Consider the following 14,114-nt stretch of genomic DNA (forward strand, 5'->3'; position numbering starts at 1 on the left):
TGCAAGCTATTTCATCACATTCATTGATGATTATAGCCGTCGAACATGCATCCACTTCTTGATGCATAAGAATGATGCAGTTGCTACCTTTCAAACATACAAAGCCTATGTTGAAAATCTCCTTGGTCGAAAGATAAAAACTCTTTGAGTTGATGGTGGTGGTGAATACCTCAACAATGAGCTTCAGGGCATCTGTTGTGATGTAAGCATACGATTGCAAGCCACAGCCCACTACACCCCCGAGCAAAATGGTGTTGCAGAAAGAAAGAATCGCACTCTTGTCAATGTTACTCATGCTTTGTTAGCTGATGCACATCTTAACAAAATGTTTTGGCAAGAGGCCATAGCCACAGGAATGCATGTCCAAAATCACCTTGCCACGGCTGCTTTGGATGGAAAAACCCTTGAGGCATTTTGGACAAGTTCTATTCCTGATGTATCCCACTTTTAAGTCTTCGGTTGTGCAGCATACACACATACCCTTGATCAACTTCGGAAAAAGCTAGATCCCAAAAGTAAAAATTTCATCTTCATGGGATATGCACAGGACGACACTATCGGGAGAAAAGCTTACAAGTTGTGGGATCTTGCATCTCACAAGGCTCTTGTAAGCACAGACGTCATGTTCAATGAAGATGACTTTCTCATATTTACAGAGGCTCTTCAAGATCCTTCTTTTATTGCTAAGACTCCACTTGCTCCTTTGATCCCACTTATGGGAGATGGTCCACTCTTGCCTTCACCTCAAGATCCTATTCATGAGTTACCACTAGAGATTCCATTGGGGAATCCTCCACTTCTGGATATGCTTGAACCAACTGATGCTCCTCCAGTCGAGGACAAGCCTCTGACACCTCCACCACCTTGTTGACGTCGTGGCATGCCTGATTTGATGCTAGTTCTTGATCACCTCTGGGAACATTGGCCCTTGTTGAAAGTCTAGGAAAATGCTGAAGCAGATGCTACAGAGCTTGATAACTTTTATGGCCTTGTTGACATTGGCATCCCCATGACCCATGATAAAGCCGTCTCAGGACCTGAGGCTCTATCTTGGATGGAAGCCATTGCGGAAGAAGTTTCTTCCATTCGGTTTAACAAAATTAATGTTCCAGTTGATTCAGCGCCACCAAGACGACATGTTTTGGATCCAAAATGGATTTTTTCCAAAAAGTATGGGAAAAATGGTCAAGTTGTACGTTATAAGGCACAATTGATTGTTCACAGTTTTTGCTAAATTCATGGCCTTGACTATGATGAAACATTCTCACCAGTTGTAAAAATTGCCAGCCTCCATACTTTTTTTGCACTTGCGGCTACTCGCAAATGGCAAATCCACCATATGGATGTCAAAACTGCATTTTTGAATGGGGATTTGCAAGAGGACATCTATATGCATATACCTCCTGGTTTTGACCTTGGTGGCCATACATGGCAATTGCAGAAAGCTTTGTATGGCCTAAAATAGAGCTCCTATATTTGGTATCAAAAATTTGATGCCACCCTACGCACTCAGGGCTTTTGTCGTTGCCATGCTGATCATAATGTGTATGTGAATAGTCATGTTGAGAGCATGCTTATTGTGGCCCTCTGCGTTGATGATTTTCTCATTATGGGTGATGACATGGATGCCATTGCTGCTCTGAAAGCTGCTCTCAGCCAGCAATTCCAGATGAAGGACCTTGGCCAAGTCTCCTACTTTCTTGGCTTTGAAGTCACATGCGATCCTGAGTCTAGTGGCTACATGCTTAGTCAATGACGTAAAGTCGAAGTCTTGTTGGATCAGTTTGGTATGTGTGATTGCCACCCCGTCAAGACCCCAATGGTTGCTGGTGCTATCGACCTCACAGTTGAGCAGTCTAGTGAACCTCTACCCAATAGGACTCCCTATTGGCATCTCATTGGTTGCCTCATGTATTTGGCCCTGATGACTCGCCCTGACATCACATATGCGACTATTGTTTTGAGTCAATATAACACATCACCAACCACCATACATTGGCAAGCTGCCAAGTGTATCATGAGATACCTCCGGGGCATTATGGACTACAACATTGCTTATTCAAGGGGTGATGCATCATTGACATGGATGCTAGTTTTGCCAACAACAAAGGCCATCACTCGACTTCTGGCATTTGCCTTTCCTTCTCAGGAGGTGCCATCACATGGGCCTCCAAGCAACAATCTGTGGTGGCACTTTCTAGTGCAGAAGCGGAGTATATCACACTCAATACTGGTAGCAGGGATGTGGTCTGGCGATGGTTACTTGCTGAGCTGGGATGTGCACAAGCTGGCCCCACTACCTCTTGGTGTGACAACTGAAACAGCATTGCCATGTCCAAGAACCATGTCCACCATGCTCGCTCAAAGCACATTGAAGTCCAATTTCACTACGTGCATGAGTTGGTTGATGGTGGCATCTTGGCCATCCAACATCTCAGGACACAGGACATGCCAGCCGACCTTCTCACCAAGCCATTGGGGCCACACTAGTTTCAGCTCCTATGCGATAGATTTGGTTTGGTGAGTGGCTTCGGTTTGGGGGGAGTGTTACACATTGTGGACATTAGGGTTTTCCTGTTCTGTCCATTAGCGCGGTGCGCTTTGATCCCAATTTGTCTCAGAGCTGTAAAACGTTGAATATTGTTGCATGCCATTGCAGCTGGGGAGCTCTACCTGGATGAGCCTGCTTGCTTCTTGCCGGATCCATAGCGATGCACGGCAAGCCACCAGAGCCGGGTGGTATGCTAAAGCACCAGTTTTGCTCACCAATGTCCTCGTCGAGAGTCACTAAGTGTCAATGAAGAACACAAAACAATATCCTCCATGTAGAGCTGTAAAACGTTGAATATTGTTGTGAAGCTTTGATACTGTCAACTTGAAATTTGTAGCAAAATAGACCACCTGTTCCCACAGGAGCAGCGTTTCATAGACGTCAAATTCATATTCCAGTGGCTCGTAGATTTTAGATTGCCTCCTTAATATATTTCTATGTCGTGCACAACTGAGCCATAAAACTTTTTAACTTATTGTCTTTATAGTCCTACCGTGAAGCATTTAACTTCACAGTAGTGTTCGTCAGCGAATTGTTGTTAACAAACAAGTACCAAGAAAAAAATTAAAGAAAGCACAAACTTCGGATTCCATGTTCCCATGCGCTCCACGTTGTGGTAGTATAAAATGGCGTACTTTCCAGCCTAACGCTCACTCCTCTCTAGTGTGTTTCTTATAAGATCAATGGCTCTCACAGCAGCTCCAAAGTTCTACACCATCGAATCAGTTGCTTATCCTGGCTACTATGTTACTCATAAGGCACCCAGATTGTTCTCAAGTCCAAGGACGCGCTCAATCCCTTCCAGGATCCAGATCTAAAACTTATCCAAATTTTTATCATCTTGGTTTTGATGGGGAAACTCTTCTACAGCTGTGGTACAGGGACGAGTCATGGCAGTCCTGAGCCAGGATACCAGTGGCCTCTCTGCGTTTGTGTTTTATAAACCACGGCTCCAAGAAAGCTCTCCGCTCCCAGGAAATCTCAACATCTCGACGCGTTGTCAAGATATAGCATCACTGCAAGCTTGTCTACGTTTGCTCAAAATGAAATGAAAGGCTACTGTTGGAGACTATGATCCGGCTGTCGAGGACGATTCTCTCCTCTGGTCTGTTGGCCAAAGCTCGGACGATCAAGTTTCGATCACAATGACTGGGAATTCGTCTGCGTTCTTGAGCCACACTTCCTCAAGTTCGAAATTCAAAGACGGGGTGCCGGTGGTGACATCCACCAGCGGTGGAAGCTCCCGGTGGAAGCTCGTCACTTATGGTAATCCTCTGGACTTGTGGCCAATTCCCTTTGATCTTCTCGTTGTGCTGCACAGAGCCTTCTCAAGTGTACAGGATTCTGTGTCACTGGTTTGGGCAGTACTTGACTTGGAAGCAGCAAAATGTGGACGTCACTTTCAAGGATGCAATCAAGCACAACGACGAGACAAATGTGGTTGCTGTTAGTCCAAACAACATTTCTCTCGATGGCATGGTTTGTAACTTTGATCTGACACTATCATCTTCGATCTCACATGTGTTATCATAATAGATATGGTACAAGGTCCCCGTCAGAGGCCGAGACGATACCAGGTGACTGGTTTAGCACTCAAAGGGTCAACAAAGCACTCTTTGAAAACTTTGCAAACTGAACTTGACGATCATCGCAGGTGCTATTGACTCAATATGATCCTCTCGACTACGACTTCGTGTGGTCTGAGAACCGATTTCAGGCTTCAAACACGGACTATCTCGCGATCAAGCTGGATGGAACAAATTTGCAGTGGGCTCTGCAGAACGATGATCAGTACCAGAACAGTGCGTGGTACCATCCTCTCACGCTCCGCCCAGCATCTGCAAACCAAGGATATCTTGAGCAGCAGACCTGGAAATTCAATCCAGTGGTGGCAGGCAGTTAACCATGAACCATGCTGTACTCATTACCAGTTTTCTTCTTGCAAATAAAACTCCCTGTTTGATCATGATCGGCTCGATCATCGTCTCTGCAAACACGATGATCTCAGGCTAATCTCCGGCAAGATCGCCTCAGCTCCCAGGATCTTCGAGATGTCCCCCGACTTCGTAAGCCCAAAGCGGCGATGTCTAGATTCTTCCACACCATGCCGGCTCGCAGCGGCGTCTTGTGCTCCAGGCCTGGCCAGAAAGATCTTGTTGGATCGAAGTCCTGTCTCTTGGATGATCGCGATTTACGGCCAAGCTGGTCGCATCGTCCGGTCCCTCAAGATCATCCACAGCTTCCACCTGAAAGGAATGCTGCCGGATCAAGCCACGTTCGTCTGCGTTCTAGCTGCGTGTAGCCACGCTGGTCTGCTCGAAGTTGCGTACGAGATCTTCTGCTCCACTGTGAACTACGGGCTTTCCTTGCTCGGAGATCACTGCCGCTGCATGGTTGATCTCCTCGGATGCTCTGGCCAGTAGGAAGAGGCCGATGCATGCCATCGCAGCCGGGGAGCTCGGCCTGGACGAGCCTGTTAGCTTCTTGCCGGATCCATAGTGACGCACGGCGAGCTGCCAGAGCCGGGCAGTATGCTAAAGCGCCAGTGTTGCGTCCTCGTCGAGAGTCACTAAGATTTTTTTTTGTTTCCCATGGCTGCGCTGCTGCACCTGCTGTGGTCTGATGCACACCAGGTCCTCGAGCTTGTTGCCGTCGATCTTGTACATGGTGACGCCTTCCATGGCGCGGTAATGGTGTTGAGCTTCACTTCTCAGGGAGTTCACGCTTGTTTTCTCCCACTTTGCGTAGTTTGAGTTCTTGCGGGTCTCGCTCATGTCTTTTGATCCTGACAGGCGTCCATTTCGAGATGAACTTCCCCATACTTTGCAGTTCTTGAAAGCTCCCTGGTCTTTGCCTGGCTTTCGTTTGAGTCCCATTGCTGCGTAGTAGGCTGCGTTTACTGTCGGTCGGGTCGGAATGACCGACCAGTCTTGCTTTCTGGCTTCTCGCATTGGAGAATGCAGCCTCATTGTCTGTATGCACGGAGACTGTCAATGATAATCCACAGTCGTTCTTCTTACCCCGAGGCATTCCAACAGTTGATAGTAGGCTCTGCCTTGTAGTGGATTGTGTCCCTTGCGAGAGAAGTAACGAGTCTTATAGATGAAAAGAATGGTACAATGATAAGAAGTTGGAAGGAGTGTGAGTCAATACCATTCCGTGTAGCCTGGATCCACCGTAAAACCATACATATCCACCGAGTTACACATTGACAAGGCGAGCTCCAAAGACTTAATGCCTGTCCCTTTCGCTCCCCGACGGAAAACTACACCTTGGAACAAGTAGACAGGATTCGGAAGAAGCTGTAAAAGATAAAACTCAGTTAGCAAACCGCATAGCAAACGTCAAAGGCCCTATCACTTTTATTTTAGCGTTGAAGTCCCGATGGATAACACTCTTGATAATCAACACTTCATCATCTGCAAAAATCCTCTTTTGCATTAAGCCAGTACTTCGTTCATAGACTTCTACTACGTACCAGATCCCGTTGCAACCTCAAGCAGGTTTCTTACTACTCCATGAGCCATCAATCGAAAACTCCGTTTCATGCCAACATGCTTTGCGTATTTCTGTGAAATGGAAGCAACTTTTGCGAGCTCAGTAGTACGCAACCTTTGTGAGGTGATTACCGTGGTCACTGGTGCCTCATTGTCTCGGATGACAATATCGTGAGCATCTATCACCTTTCCAAACTCCGTCTTTAAAAGGTCTCCTGAGTTCCCCACCACCGCACACGTCCTAAACTGGCGCGGCCAAAACGGTGGCTTTGGCGGTAGTATCAACTCGAGATGTTCTTCGCACAGGCTTCGATTGGAACAGTTAGCTGCACCCCTGCACAACTATATAAAAAACTTCCATCAACGTCAAGCTTAGCTTACAGTTGAGCTATTCGTTTTGCAGCGTAGTCCATCCAGCCACCGGGACGTGCATCCAAATACTCGCGAGTCAATATCGTTGTGACGTTTCGATACTGCAAACTCAAAAGTGTTATTTGAATCAAGAGCAAAATTTGCAGCAAAGTACCTGTTCCCACAGGAGCAGCGTCTCGCAGACGTCAAATTCATACTCCAGTGGCTCGTAGATTTTGAACTGCTCATTTCGCTGTACTGAGTAAACTTGTAAGCTTTGATCACGCAAAAATATTTCTAGTTACTTACCCAGGTACTATTTGTTCCCTCCGGATATTTCAGCACGATCTTGCAAGCATCCTTCACGGTTGCAGTCAATCCAAGCCCATTTCTTTCCTGTAAAAAGAAAGCATTGAAGCATCACTACTCTCCAACGAAGAAAACAAAGGAAAGAACATATAAGATCGAGAAAACTTACCACGCATTTTTGGACTTGACGCTGGAACGAATCAAGCGTAGAAGCGTCCCGATCTCGCAAGAAAAAGAAAAATCCTGGGGGCTGCAAGCCTACATTTCTCCCGCAACAAAGAGCGATCGATCCACATCCAACAATCGCAGCGAGATACCTTCCACCTTGGGGCGCCAGGAACAGGAGGCAGATCAGGGACACCAGCGCCGCAATCGCGAGTGGGAGCGACAATAGCAAGGCCACGCCATTTTTCGCCCCCTCCTACGCACGGATCAAGCGAGCTCCTCCCTGCAAACCTTGCTCGGGGGGCAATGCTCAGCAAAGAAGGCTCAGTCAATTAATATGTTAATGGAGGTATAGCTCAAAGGTAGAGCAATCGGCTGCAGTCCGATAGGTCACCAGTTCAATCCTGGTTGCCTCCTTCGCCAATAATTTCTTCTACCAAAACAAATCTGTCAGCGTCGACGCCTGGATAACCTTCCAACCAACGCTACATATGGTAGGCACAAAGTCAGTGTAAGAAGTGTGAAACACATGGGATAATGCGAGAGAAGCTGCCACTATATAAATTGGCATACGTTCAAAGAGCTCTATAACTTCACACTCATCCCTTTGGCTTCTCAAAAGCTTTAGTCTTTTCTTAAGAGTTTAGAGACATGGCTCTCACAGCAGCTCCAAAGTTCTACACCATCGAGTCTGCTGCTTATCCTGGCTATTGCATTACTCAGCAAGGCACCCAGATTGTTCTCAGGTCCAAGGACGCGCTCAACCCCTTCCAGGTAAAATCTTTGGAAACTTTGCCGGTTGTCGATCATCATGGGAAACTCTTGTGCAGCTGTGGTACAGGGATGAGTCATGGAACTTGCTGAACCAGGACTCCGCGTTCGTGTTTGTAAACCACGGCTCTAAGAAAGCTCTCCGGTCCCAGGCACACTCAACGTCTCGAAGCAAGGTAAACAGAAAATAGTATTCATACTATACACAGTTTCTGATCATATGGAATTTTGATGGCAAAAGGCTACTATTGGAGACTATGATCCGGCAGTCCAAGACGATTATCTCCTGTGGCGTATTTCCGGGAGCCACGAAAATCAAGTCTTGATCACCATGACTGGAAACAAGTCATCTTTTCTGAGCCACACTTCCTCAACTGCTAGCTTCAAGGATGGGGTGCCAGTGGTGACATCCAACAGCGATGGAAACTCTCACTGGAAGCTCGTCACTTACGGTAAGCATATGATTTGTTCTTCTTGGTTGTGGTTCATATGATGATGCTGCACAGAACCTTCTCAAGAGTACAGGATTATATGCGACTGGTATGAGCAATACTTGACTTGGAAGCAGCAAAATGTGGATGTAACTTTCAAGAATGCAGTCAAGCACAACGATGAGACAAACGTGGTGGCTATTCATCCAAGCAACGTTCCTCTCGACGGCATGGTTTGGATTTTTGTCGTTCTTTGTAATCTTATCTCATTCTATTCGATTACATATAGACATGGTACAAGGTTCCCGCTGGAGGAAGAGATGATACCACGTACTTCACCTCGTTCGTTCTCATAAACAAGGTGACTGGTCTTGCTCTCAAGGGGTCAACCAAGCCGGGAGACAAGGTAACTAGTGCACACTGTTGAAAACTTGAAGAAGTTCGCAAACTAAACGAATTGGATGATCATGGCAGGTGCTCTTGACTCAATATGATCCTCTCGACTACGGTTTCGTGTGGTCTGAGAACCGATTCCAGGCTTCAAAAACGGACTATCTCGCGATCAATCTGGATGGAACCAACTTGCAGTGGTCTCTGCAGGACAACAATCAGTACCAGAACAGTGCATGGTATCATCCTCTCGTGCTTCGCCCGGCATCTGCAAACCAAGGATTTGTTCAGCAGCAGGCATGGAAATTCAATCCAGTGGTGAACAATGTTTAGCTGGGACTTTTATGTTCATAAATGAGATGAGAAGATGCTAGATGTATGCATAAAAGTTCGTATGAATAATTACACTTCTAAATGTATCAGCTGCAGTATGATCAATATGTCACCAGTGTTTGTAATCAATTCATATACTTCCCAGAGGGAGAGACGATACCACGCACTTCACCTCGTTCGTCCTCGTGGACAAGATGATTGGTTTGGCACTCAAGTGGTCAACCAAGCCGGGAGATTCAAGGTACTCTTGAAAACTGTGAAGAACTTTGCAAACTAGCCTTGGAGGTGCTCCTGACTCACTACGATCCTCCCGACTACGATTTCGTGTGCTCGATTCCAGGCGTCAAACACGGCCTATGTCGCGATCAATCTGAATGGAACAAACTAGCAGTGGTCATTGCAGAACGATGATCAGTACCAGAACAGTGCCTGGTATCATCCTCTCGTGCTTCATCCGGAATCTACAAACCAAGGATATGTTGAGCAGCAGACCTGAAAGTTCAATCCAGTGGTGGCAAGCGGTTGACCATCAACCACGCTGTATTCATAACGAAACGCATACCATTGGTTTTCTCTTACAAATAAAGAGAGCTTGGTCCATCTTCTCACGGGAAAAAGAAACTCAGCACTTCCCACTTGTTTCTTTTTTCCATGGACCCAAGGACTTTGTCGCTTTTCTTCAGGTTTTCGTTCATTTCCATGGTCTGCAGGAACGGAACATTTGAGAAAACAAATTTTGGCTCGTTTGCTTACCTTGTTCTTGGCATGAAGCAGCTGATCTCTCTGCGAATGGAGCTGCTGCAGGATTGAAGCCCCCATCTCCTCGGATTCTGCCATTGCTTTCTTCATCTCTTTGATTCTCTCGCTCGACTTCTGCAGCTTATTTGTTGAGCGCTCCTCTGGATTCATCGCTCAAGAGTCAAGACCTAGCTTGAATTGGAAAAAGGATATTTCATAGGTGAAAGGATATCTTTTCCGCAAGGCATTGGATCCAAGTCCGGTCTTTCACGTTGTAAGCTCTTGGGACGTCTGAAACAAGGAGGAGTCCACCGTCTCTGGAAGGAAAGGACTGTGCGAGTAGAGAGTTGAGCCCCTTTGGTATGAAACTCAAGCCAGAATCACCTGTGATGTTGAGAGTGAAATGCTATGGAATGAGCGAATGCTACGAACCAGCACCAGAAGGGACGTAGATTGTTCTTTTGCTTTTGAGCTCTTGTAAAAACGAACGAAGCAAGGCCTGGAGGATTTTCAAAGGTGTTTCTGGATCGCCGTTGTCGACGCGTGGTAGATTCCAGCAGCCCCGAGCAAGGACGATTTCGTCTCCGTGAAAAGCTATCTGGAAGTGAAGGCCACGAATAGGAAAAACAAGAAAATTCAGTTGTAAGAAACGAACCACTGCGATTGTTTTTGTGTTCCGGATGAGCGCATACGAAACCCAAGCTAGCTCCTGTTTTTGAGCATCGGTAAGCCACTCGGCCATGACAAAAACTTGGCTCAAGTCGGAAGGCAAGCTTCCAGCTCTCGAGGATTGTCCATCCTGTGGAATAGTTCATGAAAAAAGACAGAGCAAAGCTAAAGTTACTTACTAGCTCCAGCTTTCTAAGAGATGGAAGAAGCACTGCGACAACAGATAAAAAGAGACCCACGCCTTCGGATCTCTGCAAGGAAACCGAAGAAATGTTTTCTGGAGAGGTGACAAATCTTTGATAATCACCCACCACTTACAAGCTGCGCCGGAGGAACAAGCTGACTAAAGATGTGATTGACAACGATCAAGCCTCCAAATGTGAATCCTAGAATGCGTGGCAATTTCGAATCATCGAATCCCGGAATGCCTGAATCAATCAAGCGATTTGACAAAAATAAATCTAACATCGGGTATGATTCTACCGAGTGTGAACCGAAGAACCGAGACATCAACATCTCGCGAGGCCCGCAGCTTCAATCTCGCATTCTTGCGCTGGCCTCGCAGAGGCAGGGCGGCATTGCTTGCAGCACATTTGCCCTCCCATACAGAGAACCAACCCGGGCGCCCAGCGGCAGCACTTCGCAAGAACATCACAAACCCTAAACCTTTGAATTAAACTTGGAATTCCCGCTCAAAAGAGCCCTAATCCTTTAAAGAGATGCACTGCATTGCGCTGCCAGGGGCCTGTAGTCCAGTGTACCACTGCCGCCATGGTGCTAGGGTTTACTCTCTCGCCTCGCAGTCGCCATCGCGGGTCTCTTCGTCCGGCTACTCGCGCTCGCCGCCAGGTAGGAGCGAGAGAAGCGATTTTCAGCGGTTCAAGAAAGATGGGACGCGGTATGGGGATAGGGATGAGTCTCGACCGCGGATATTTGGATTCGGGAATAGGAGGAGGCTGTGGAATCGAGATCGTGGTGTGGAAGCCGACGATGACAGTGAGAAATATTTTGTTCCTCAGGATCAAGGAGACGAGGAAGACGAGTCTGAGGAATCCTCATCGTCTGACAATTCTGATGGTAAGCTTCTTGCATTTCTAGATTAAAAGGAATTCAATCTCTCGTGGCAGAAGAGGAGAATGCCACATCTAGGCAGCAACCAGCCGTACTTGCTGAGCCTAAAACTCTGGCTAGAGACTTTCTCAAGAAGCTAAGAGCACGGCGTTTAGACGTGGAATCTAATAGCAAGGGGAGTTTGTCGCCCGTGAGTGAGGAAGGTGCGCTTTTCTTTTCTTTTGTCTTTCTTGTACGTTTTCTCATGCAAATTTTACGGTATTGCAGAGAATGGATCGCGATCTAGCGACATAAAACGCACGCTTAGAAGAAAAGAGAGCATCGACTACGAAGGTATTGTTGGATGAATTCTGTTTCTGTGAGCTGTAAAACTGTACTCATGCAGAAAATGAAACGAGCAATCGCTCTGAAAGAGAAGTGAGGGGCGATTCTACATTTTCTCGCCTTGGTAAAGGCTTGAACGATGAAAGTAAGATTTTTATTTTTTATTTTTTTTGTTTGTGAATATCTGAGACAATTTCTTGTAGTAAAGGAAACGGATTTTAAAAAGAAGCGCAGCTTTGGGAATGTTAAAACGGAGGAAGAAGTCCGTCCAAGGCGCTTGCCATCTAACAGTAAGGCTTACGATTCAGAGGACGAGTACTTTAGAAGAGACAGAAGAGAACGTAAAGAAAAACTGCGCGGGGACAATATGGGATCTAAACGAGACGAAGAAAAAAAGCGGGTCGATGCCTTCCTCAGCACGAAAAAGTTCCAGGCGCTTGGTGCTTCGCAAGAGATGATCGCCGCACTTTCTTCGCTAGAGATTGTTCGGCCATCAGAAATACAGGTACTCTTTATTATGCTTTTAGTTTCTTTATGGAGACACACTATACGTGAAGGCGTTATCGTATAAACAAGTCATGAGGGGCAACAGCTGCATTATTGCGGATCAAACTGGCTCTGGTAAAACTCTGGCCTACTTGGCTCCCTTGGTGCAGCGCCTGAGAGAGGACGAGGAGAAAGGAAACTTCTCAACAGCAAAAAATCCTCGCGTGCTAGTCCTTGCTCCAACAAGCGAGCTTGCAATGCAGGTAAAGCTCTCATAATGGGAATTGATGACCTCACATATCTCTTGCGCTCTTCTTTTTTGTTTCCCAAATTTATAGGTGCTGAGTGTGTGCAGAGCCTTGTCAACAACGTGTCCTTTGAAGTCCATGGTGGCAACGGGTGGATTCAAGTGGAAAACACAGGTGGAGAATCTGGCTAGTGGGCCTGACATTGTTGTGGCAACGCCTGGGCGGTTTCTTCATCATTTGGAAGAAGAAACAATTCAGCTCGGTAAGCTGCAAAGGTGAGAACGAATCTCTTTAAAAACAATGTGATCGCTTTTTCTAAGCACGGGTGTTTGACTGTCTAGTGTTGTCCTCGATGAAGTCGACATACTATTCGAGGAGGAAGAGTTTGTAGAAGCGATGCAGCGGGTGAGGAAACTGGCATCGAAGGACGTCCAATACATTCACGTGACTGCTACGTTACCAACTGATGTTCACGATAAAATTTTTAACAAGCACCCGGACTCTGTTCCTCTTCTAGGACCGAGTTTGCATCTCACTGCTCCTGGCCTCAACGAGGTTTGTTTTATCTTCTGATACTCCTTTTATCTGTCGAAGTTTGTTTCTTCTGTAGATCCTCGTCGATTGTAGTGGAGATGATGACAGCGAAAAGACTCCCGAAGCTGCCTTTGAGAACAAAAAGAAAGAGCTCTTGAATCTACTGGGAGAGAAGCGTGTTCCGAAGACAATAATATTCTGCAACAAGGTGAGTACGAAAGCATTTTCTCCATTCGTAACAGAGGTTTCCTGTGCAGATTGAGACGTGCAGGAAGGTGGAAAACATACTAAACCGCTACGATCGATCGGGTACAAAGCTATCCGTGCTGCCTTACCATGCAGCACTGTCGCAAGAAGCTCGACTGCAAAGCCTGCAAGATTTCCTGAGCTCGCAAAAGCCCGAAGTATCAACATTCCTGGTGTGCACGGACAGGTAATTCTAAAACTGGGTTTCCTTCTTCTCAAGTATTTTATACTTCTCGTACAGAGCCTCCAGAGGCCTGGACTCGGTTGGAGTGGGACGCGTCATCCTCTTCGACTACCCCCGAGATCCGAGCGAGTACATCCGGCGCGTGGGGAGAACCGCCCGAGCAGGCGGTGCTGGCAAAGTCTTCGTGTTCGTGGTGGGGAAGCAAGTCAGCCTGGCCAGAAAAGTCATGGCTCGTAACGAGAAACGGCATCCCGTGCACGCAGTACCTGGAGCTTCCACGTAAAAAAGCCCAACTTCCGTGCCACTCAAGCCGAGAATCTAGAATGGGAAAAGCTACACGACGAGACGAGTACTGTATACCACAACAAAACACCGAGGTGAGCCACCACCGCTCACAGAAGTTCTTCTCGTCCTGGTTCTTCGCGATCTAATCCATCGTCCTGTGCGCTACTCCAGGTGTTGGTGACCAAAGCGAGCGTCGTGTTTTGACGTGCTTGCTTGGCTTGCCTGGTGCTCGGCCTGTGTGACACTTGGATTGGACGGGAAGACTAATAATTCTTCTCGAATTCCCAGGAAGGAAAGCTTACAAGTGTGTGGAGCGAGCGATAGGGGGCGTCAGAGACGAACACGAGGACACCATTTTAGTTTATCTCGTTAACGTAACGCAGGACGTGGGCCGTTGGATTGCATTGATCGATACCGTTGGGAGGGCATATTCGCCTCTGTTGTGTTGGTATGCAAAACTTCGTGTGTCTGGAATTTTTCCACTTGATTTCTTAGGGCAGCCTAGGGCTGGGGATTTCTTTGCGTGGTGGG

General features: G+C 46.9%; 3 protein-coding genes, 1 non-coding gene and 1 pseudogene across 6 annotated transcripts; 3 read left to right on the forward strand and 2 right to left on the reverse strand.

Moving 5' to 3' along the window:
* Nucleotides 1–4,450: 4,450 nt before the first annotated feature.
* On the reverse strand, nucleotides 4,451–7,444 carry LOC9655031 (annotated as a pseudogene).
* Nucleotides 7,219–7,290, forward strand: TRNAC-GCA. Its single transcript has one exon. It is a non-coding gene; the product is annotated as a tRNA-Cys (tRNA).
* A 36-nt stretch (nucleotides 7,445–7,480) lies between the features above and the next one.
* LOC9659649 lies at nucleotides 7,481–8,887 on the forward strand. Its single transcript, XM_024669523.1, has 6 exons — nucleotides 7,481–7,647; nucleotides 7,704–7,820; nucleotides 7,886–8,096; nucleotides 8,151–8,308; nucleotides 8,365–8,481; nucleotides 8,550–8,887. Exons 1-6 carry the CDS (start codon nucleotides 7,525–7,527, stop codon nucleotides 8,796–8,798), a joined length of 975 nt encoding a protein of 324 aa, XP_024525291.1. The 5' UTR covers nucleotides 7,481–7,524; the 3' UTR covers nucleotides 8,799–8,887.
* A 420-nt stretch (nucleotides 8,888–9,307) lies between these two features.
* On the reverse strand, nucleotides 9,308–10,869 carry LOC9655032 (protein COFACTOR ASSEMBLY OF COMPLEX C SUBUNIT B CCB2, chloroplastic). 2 transcript variants are annotated; one of them, XM_024669525.1, is made up of 7 exons: nucleotides 10,689–10,869; nucleotides 10,524–10,633; nucleotides 10,385–10,456; nucleotides 10,192–10,335; nucleotides 9,969–10,134; nucleotides 9,552–9,920; nucleotides 9,308–9,502 (listed from the first exon to the last, which is right to left on the reverse strand). In XM_024669525.1, the coding sequence occupies exons 1-6, from the start codon at nucleotides 10,855–10,857 to the stop codon at nucleotides 9,751–9,753; spliced, it is 831 nt and encodes a 276-aa protein (XP_024525293.1). In that variant the 5' UTR covers nucleotides 10,858–10,869; the 3' UTR covers nucleotides 9,308–9,502; nucleotides 9,552–9,750. The 2 variants fall into 2 exon arrangements, with proteins under 2 accessions (XP_024525293.1, XP_024525294.1); XM_024669526.1 differs by lacking the exon at nucleotides 9,308–9,502 and having other exon boundaries at nucleotides 9,754–9,867; nucleotides 9,921–10,134.
* Nucleotides 10,859–14,065, forward strand: LOC9659650 (DEAD-box ATP-dependent RNA helicase 50). 2 transcript variants are annotated; one of them, XR_002991742.1, is made up of 12 exons: nucleotides 10,859–11,282; nucleotides 11,333–11,479; nucleotides 11,544–11,609; nucleotides 11,662–11,745; nucleotides 11,804–12,105; nucleotides 12,158–12,349; nucleotides 12,425–12,609; nucleotides 12,676–12,889; nucleotides 12,945–13,076; nucleotides 13,126–13,301; nucleotides 13,356–13,675; nucleotides 13,755–14,065. XR_002991742.1 is itself a non-coding variant. In XM_002964671.2 (11 exons), exons 1-11 carry the CDS (start codon nucleotides 10,925–10,927, stop codon nucleotides 13,579–13,581), a joined length of 2,082 nt encoding a protein of 693 aa, XP_002964717.2. In that variant the 5' UTR covers nucleotides 10,859–10,924; the 3' UTR covers nucleotides 13,582–14,065. The 2 variants fall into 2 exon arrangements, 1 of the variants encoding a protein (XP_002964717.2); XM_002964671.2 differs by having other exon boundaries at nucleotides 13,356–14,065.
* The last annotated feature ends 49 nt before the right edge of the window (nucleotides 14,066–14,114 follow it).

Source organism: Selaginella moellendorffii, unplaced genomic scaffold (genome assembly GCF_000143415.4).
Source record: "Selaginella moellendorffii unplaced genomic scaffold, v1.0 SELMOscaffold_5, whole genome shotgun sequence".
In the NCBI taxonomy this organism is placed as follows: domain Eukaryota; kingdom Viridiplantae; phylum Streptophyta; class Lycopodiopsida; order Selaginellales; family Selaginellaceae; genus Selaginella; species Selaginella moellendorffii.

Excerpts from the sequence above, each read along its gene's own strand:
- LOC9659650 (XM_002964671.2), top strand. The coding sequence starts at position 10,925 with ATGCACTGCATTGCGCTGCCAGGGGCCTGTAGTCCAGTGTACCACTGC. Across the intron at positions 11,480-11,543 it reads GTCGCCCGTGAGTGAGGAAG|AGAATGGATCGCGATCTAGC; the intron begins GTGCGCTTTTCT and ends ACGGTATTGCAG. Across the intron at positions 11,610-11,661 it reads AGAGAGCATCGACTACGAAG|AAAATGAAACGAGCAATCGC; the intron begins GTATTGTTGGAT and ends GTACTCATGCAG.
- LOC9659649 (XM_024669523.1), top strand. The coding sequence starts at position 7,525 with ATGGCTCTCACAGCAGCTCCAAAGTTCTACACCATCGAGTCTGCTGCT. Across the intron at positions 7,821-7,885 it reads ACTCAACGTCTCGAAGCAAG|GCTACTATTGGAGACTATGA; the intron begins GTAAACAGAAAA and ends TGATGGCAAAAG. Across the intron at positions 8,482-8,549 it reads CAACCAAGCCGGGAGACAAG|GTGCTCTTGACTCAATATGA; the intron begins GTAACTAGTGCA and ends TGATCATGGCAG.
- LOC9655032 (XM_024669525.1), bottom strand. The coding sequence starts at position 10,857 with ATGTTCTTGCGAAGTGCTGCCGCTGGGCGCCCGGGTTGGTTCTCTGTA. Across the intron at positions 10,336-10,384 it reads CTCTTAGAAAGCTGGAGCTA|GATGGACAATCCTCGAGAGC; the intron begins GTAAGTAACTTT and ends ACTATTCCACAG. Across the intron at positions 10,135-10,191 it reads ACACAAAAACAATCGCAGTG|ATAGCTTTTCACGGAGACGA; the intron begins GTTCGTTTCTTA and ends CTTCACTTCCAG.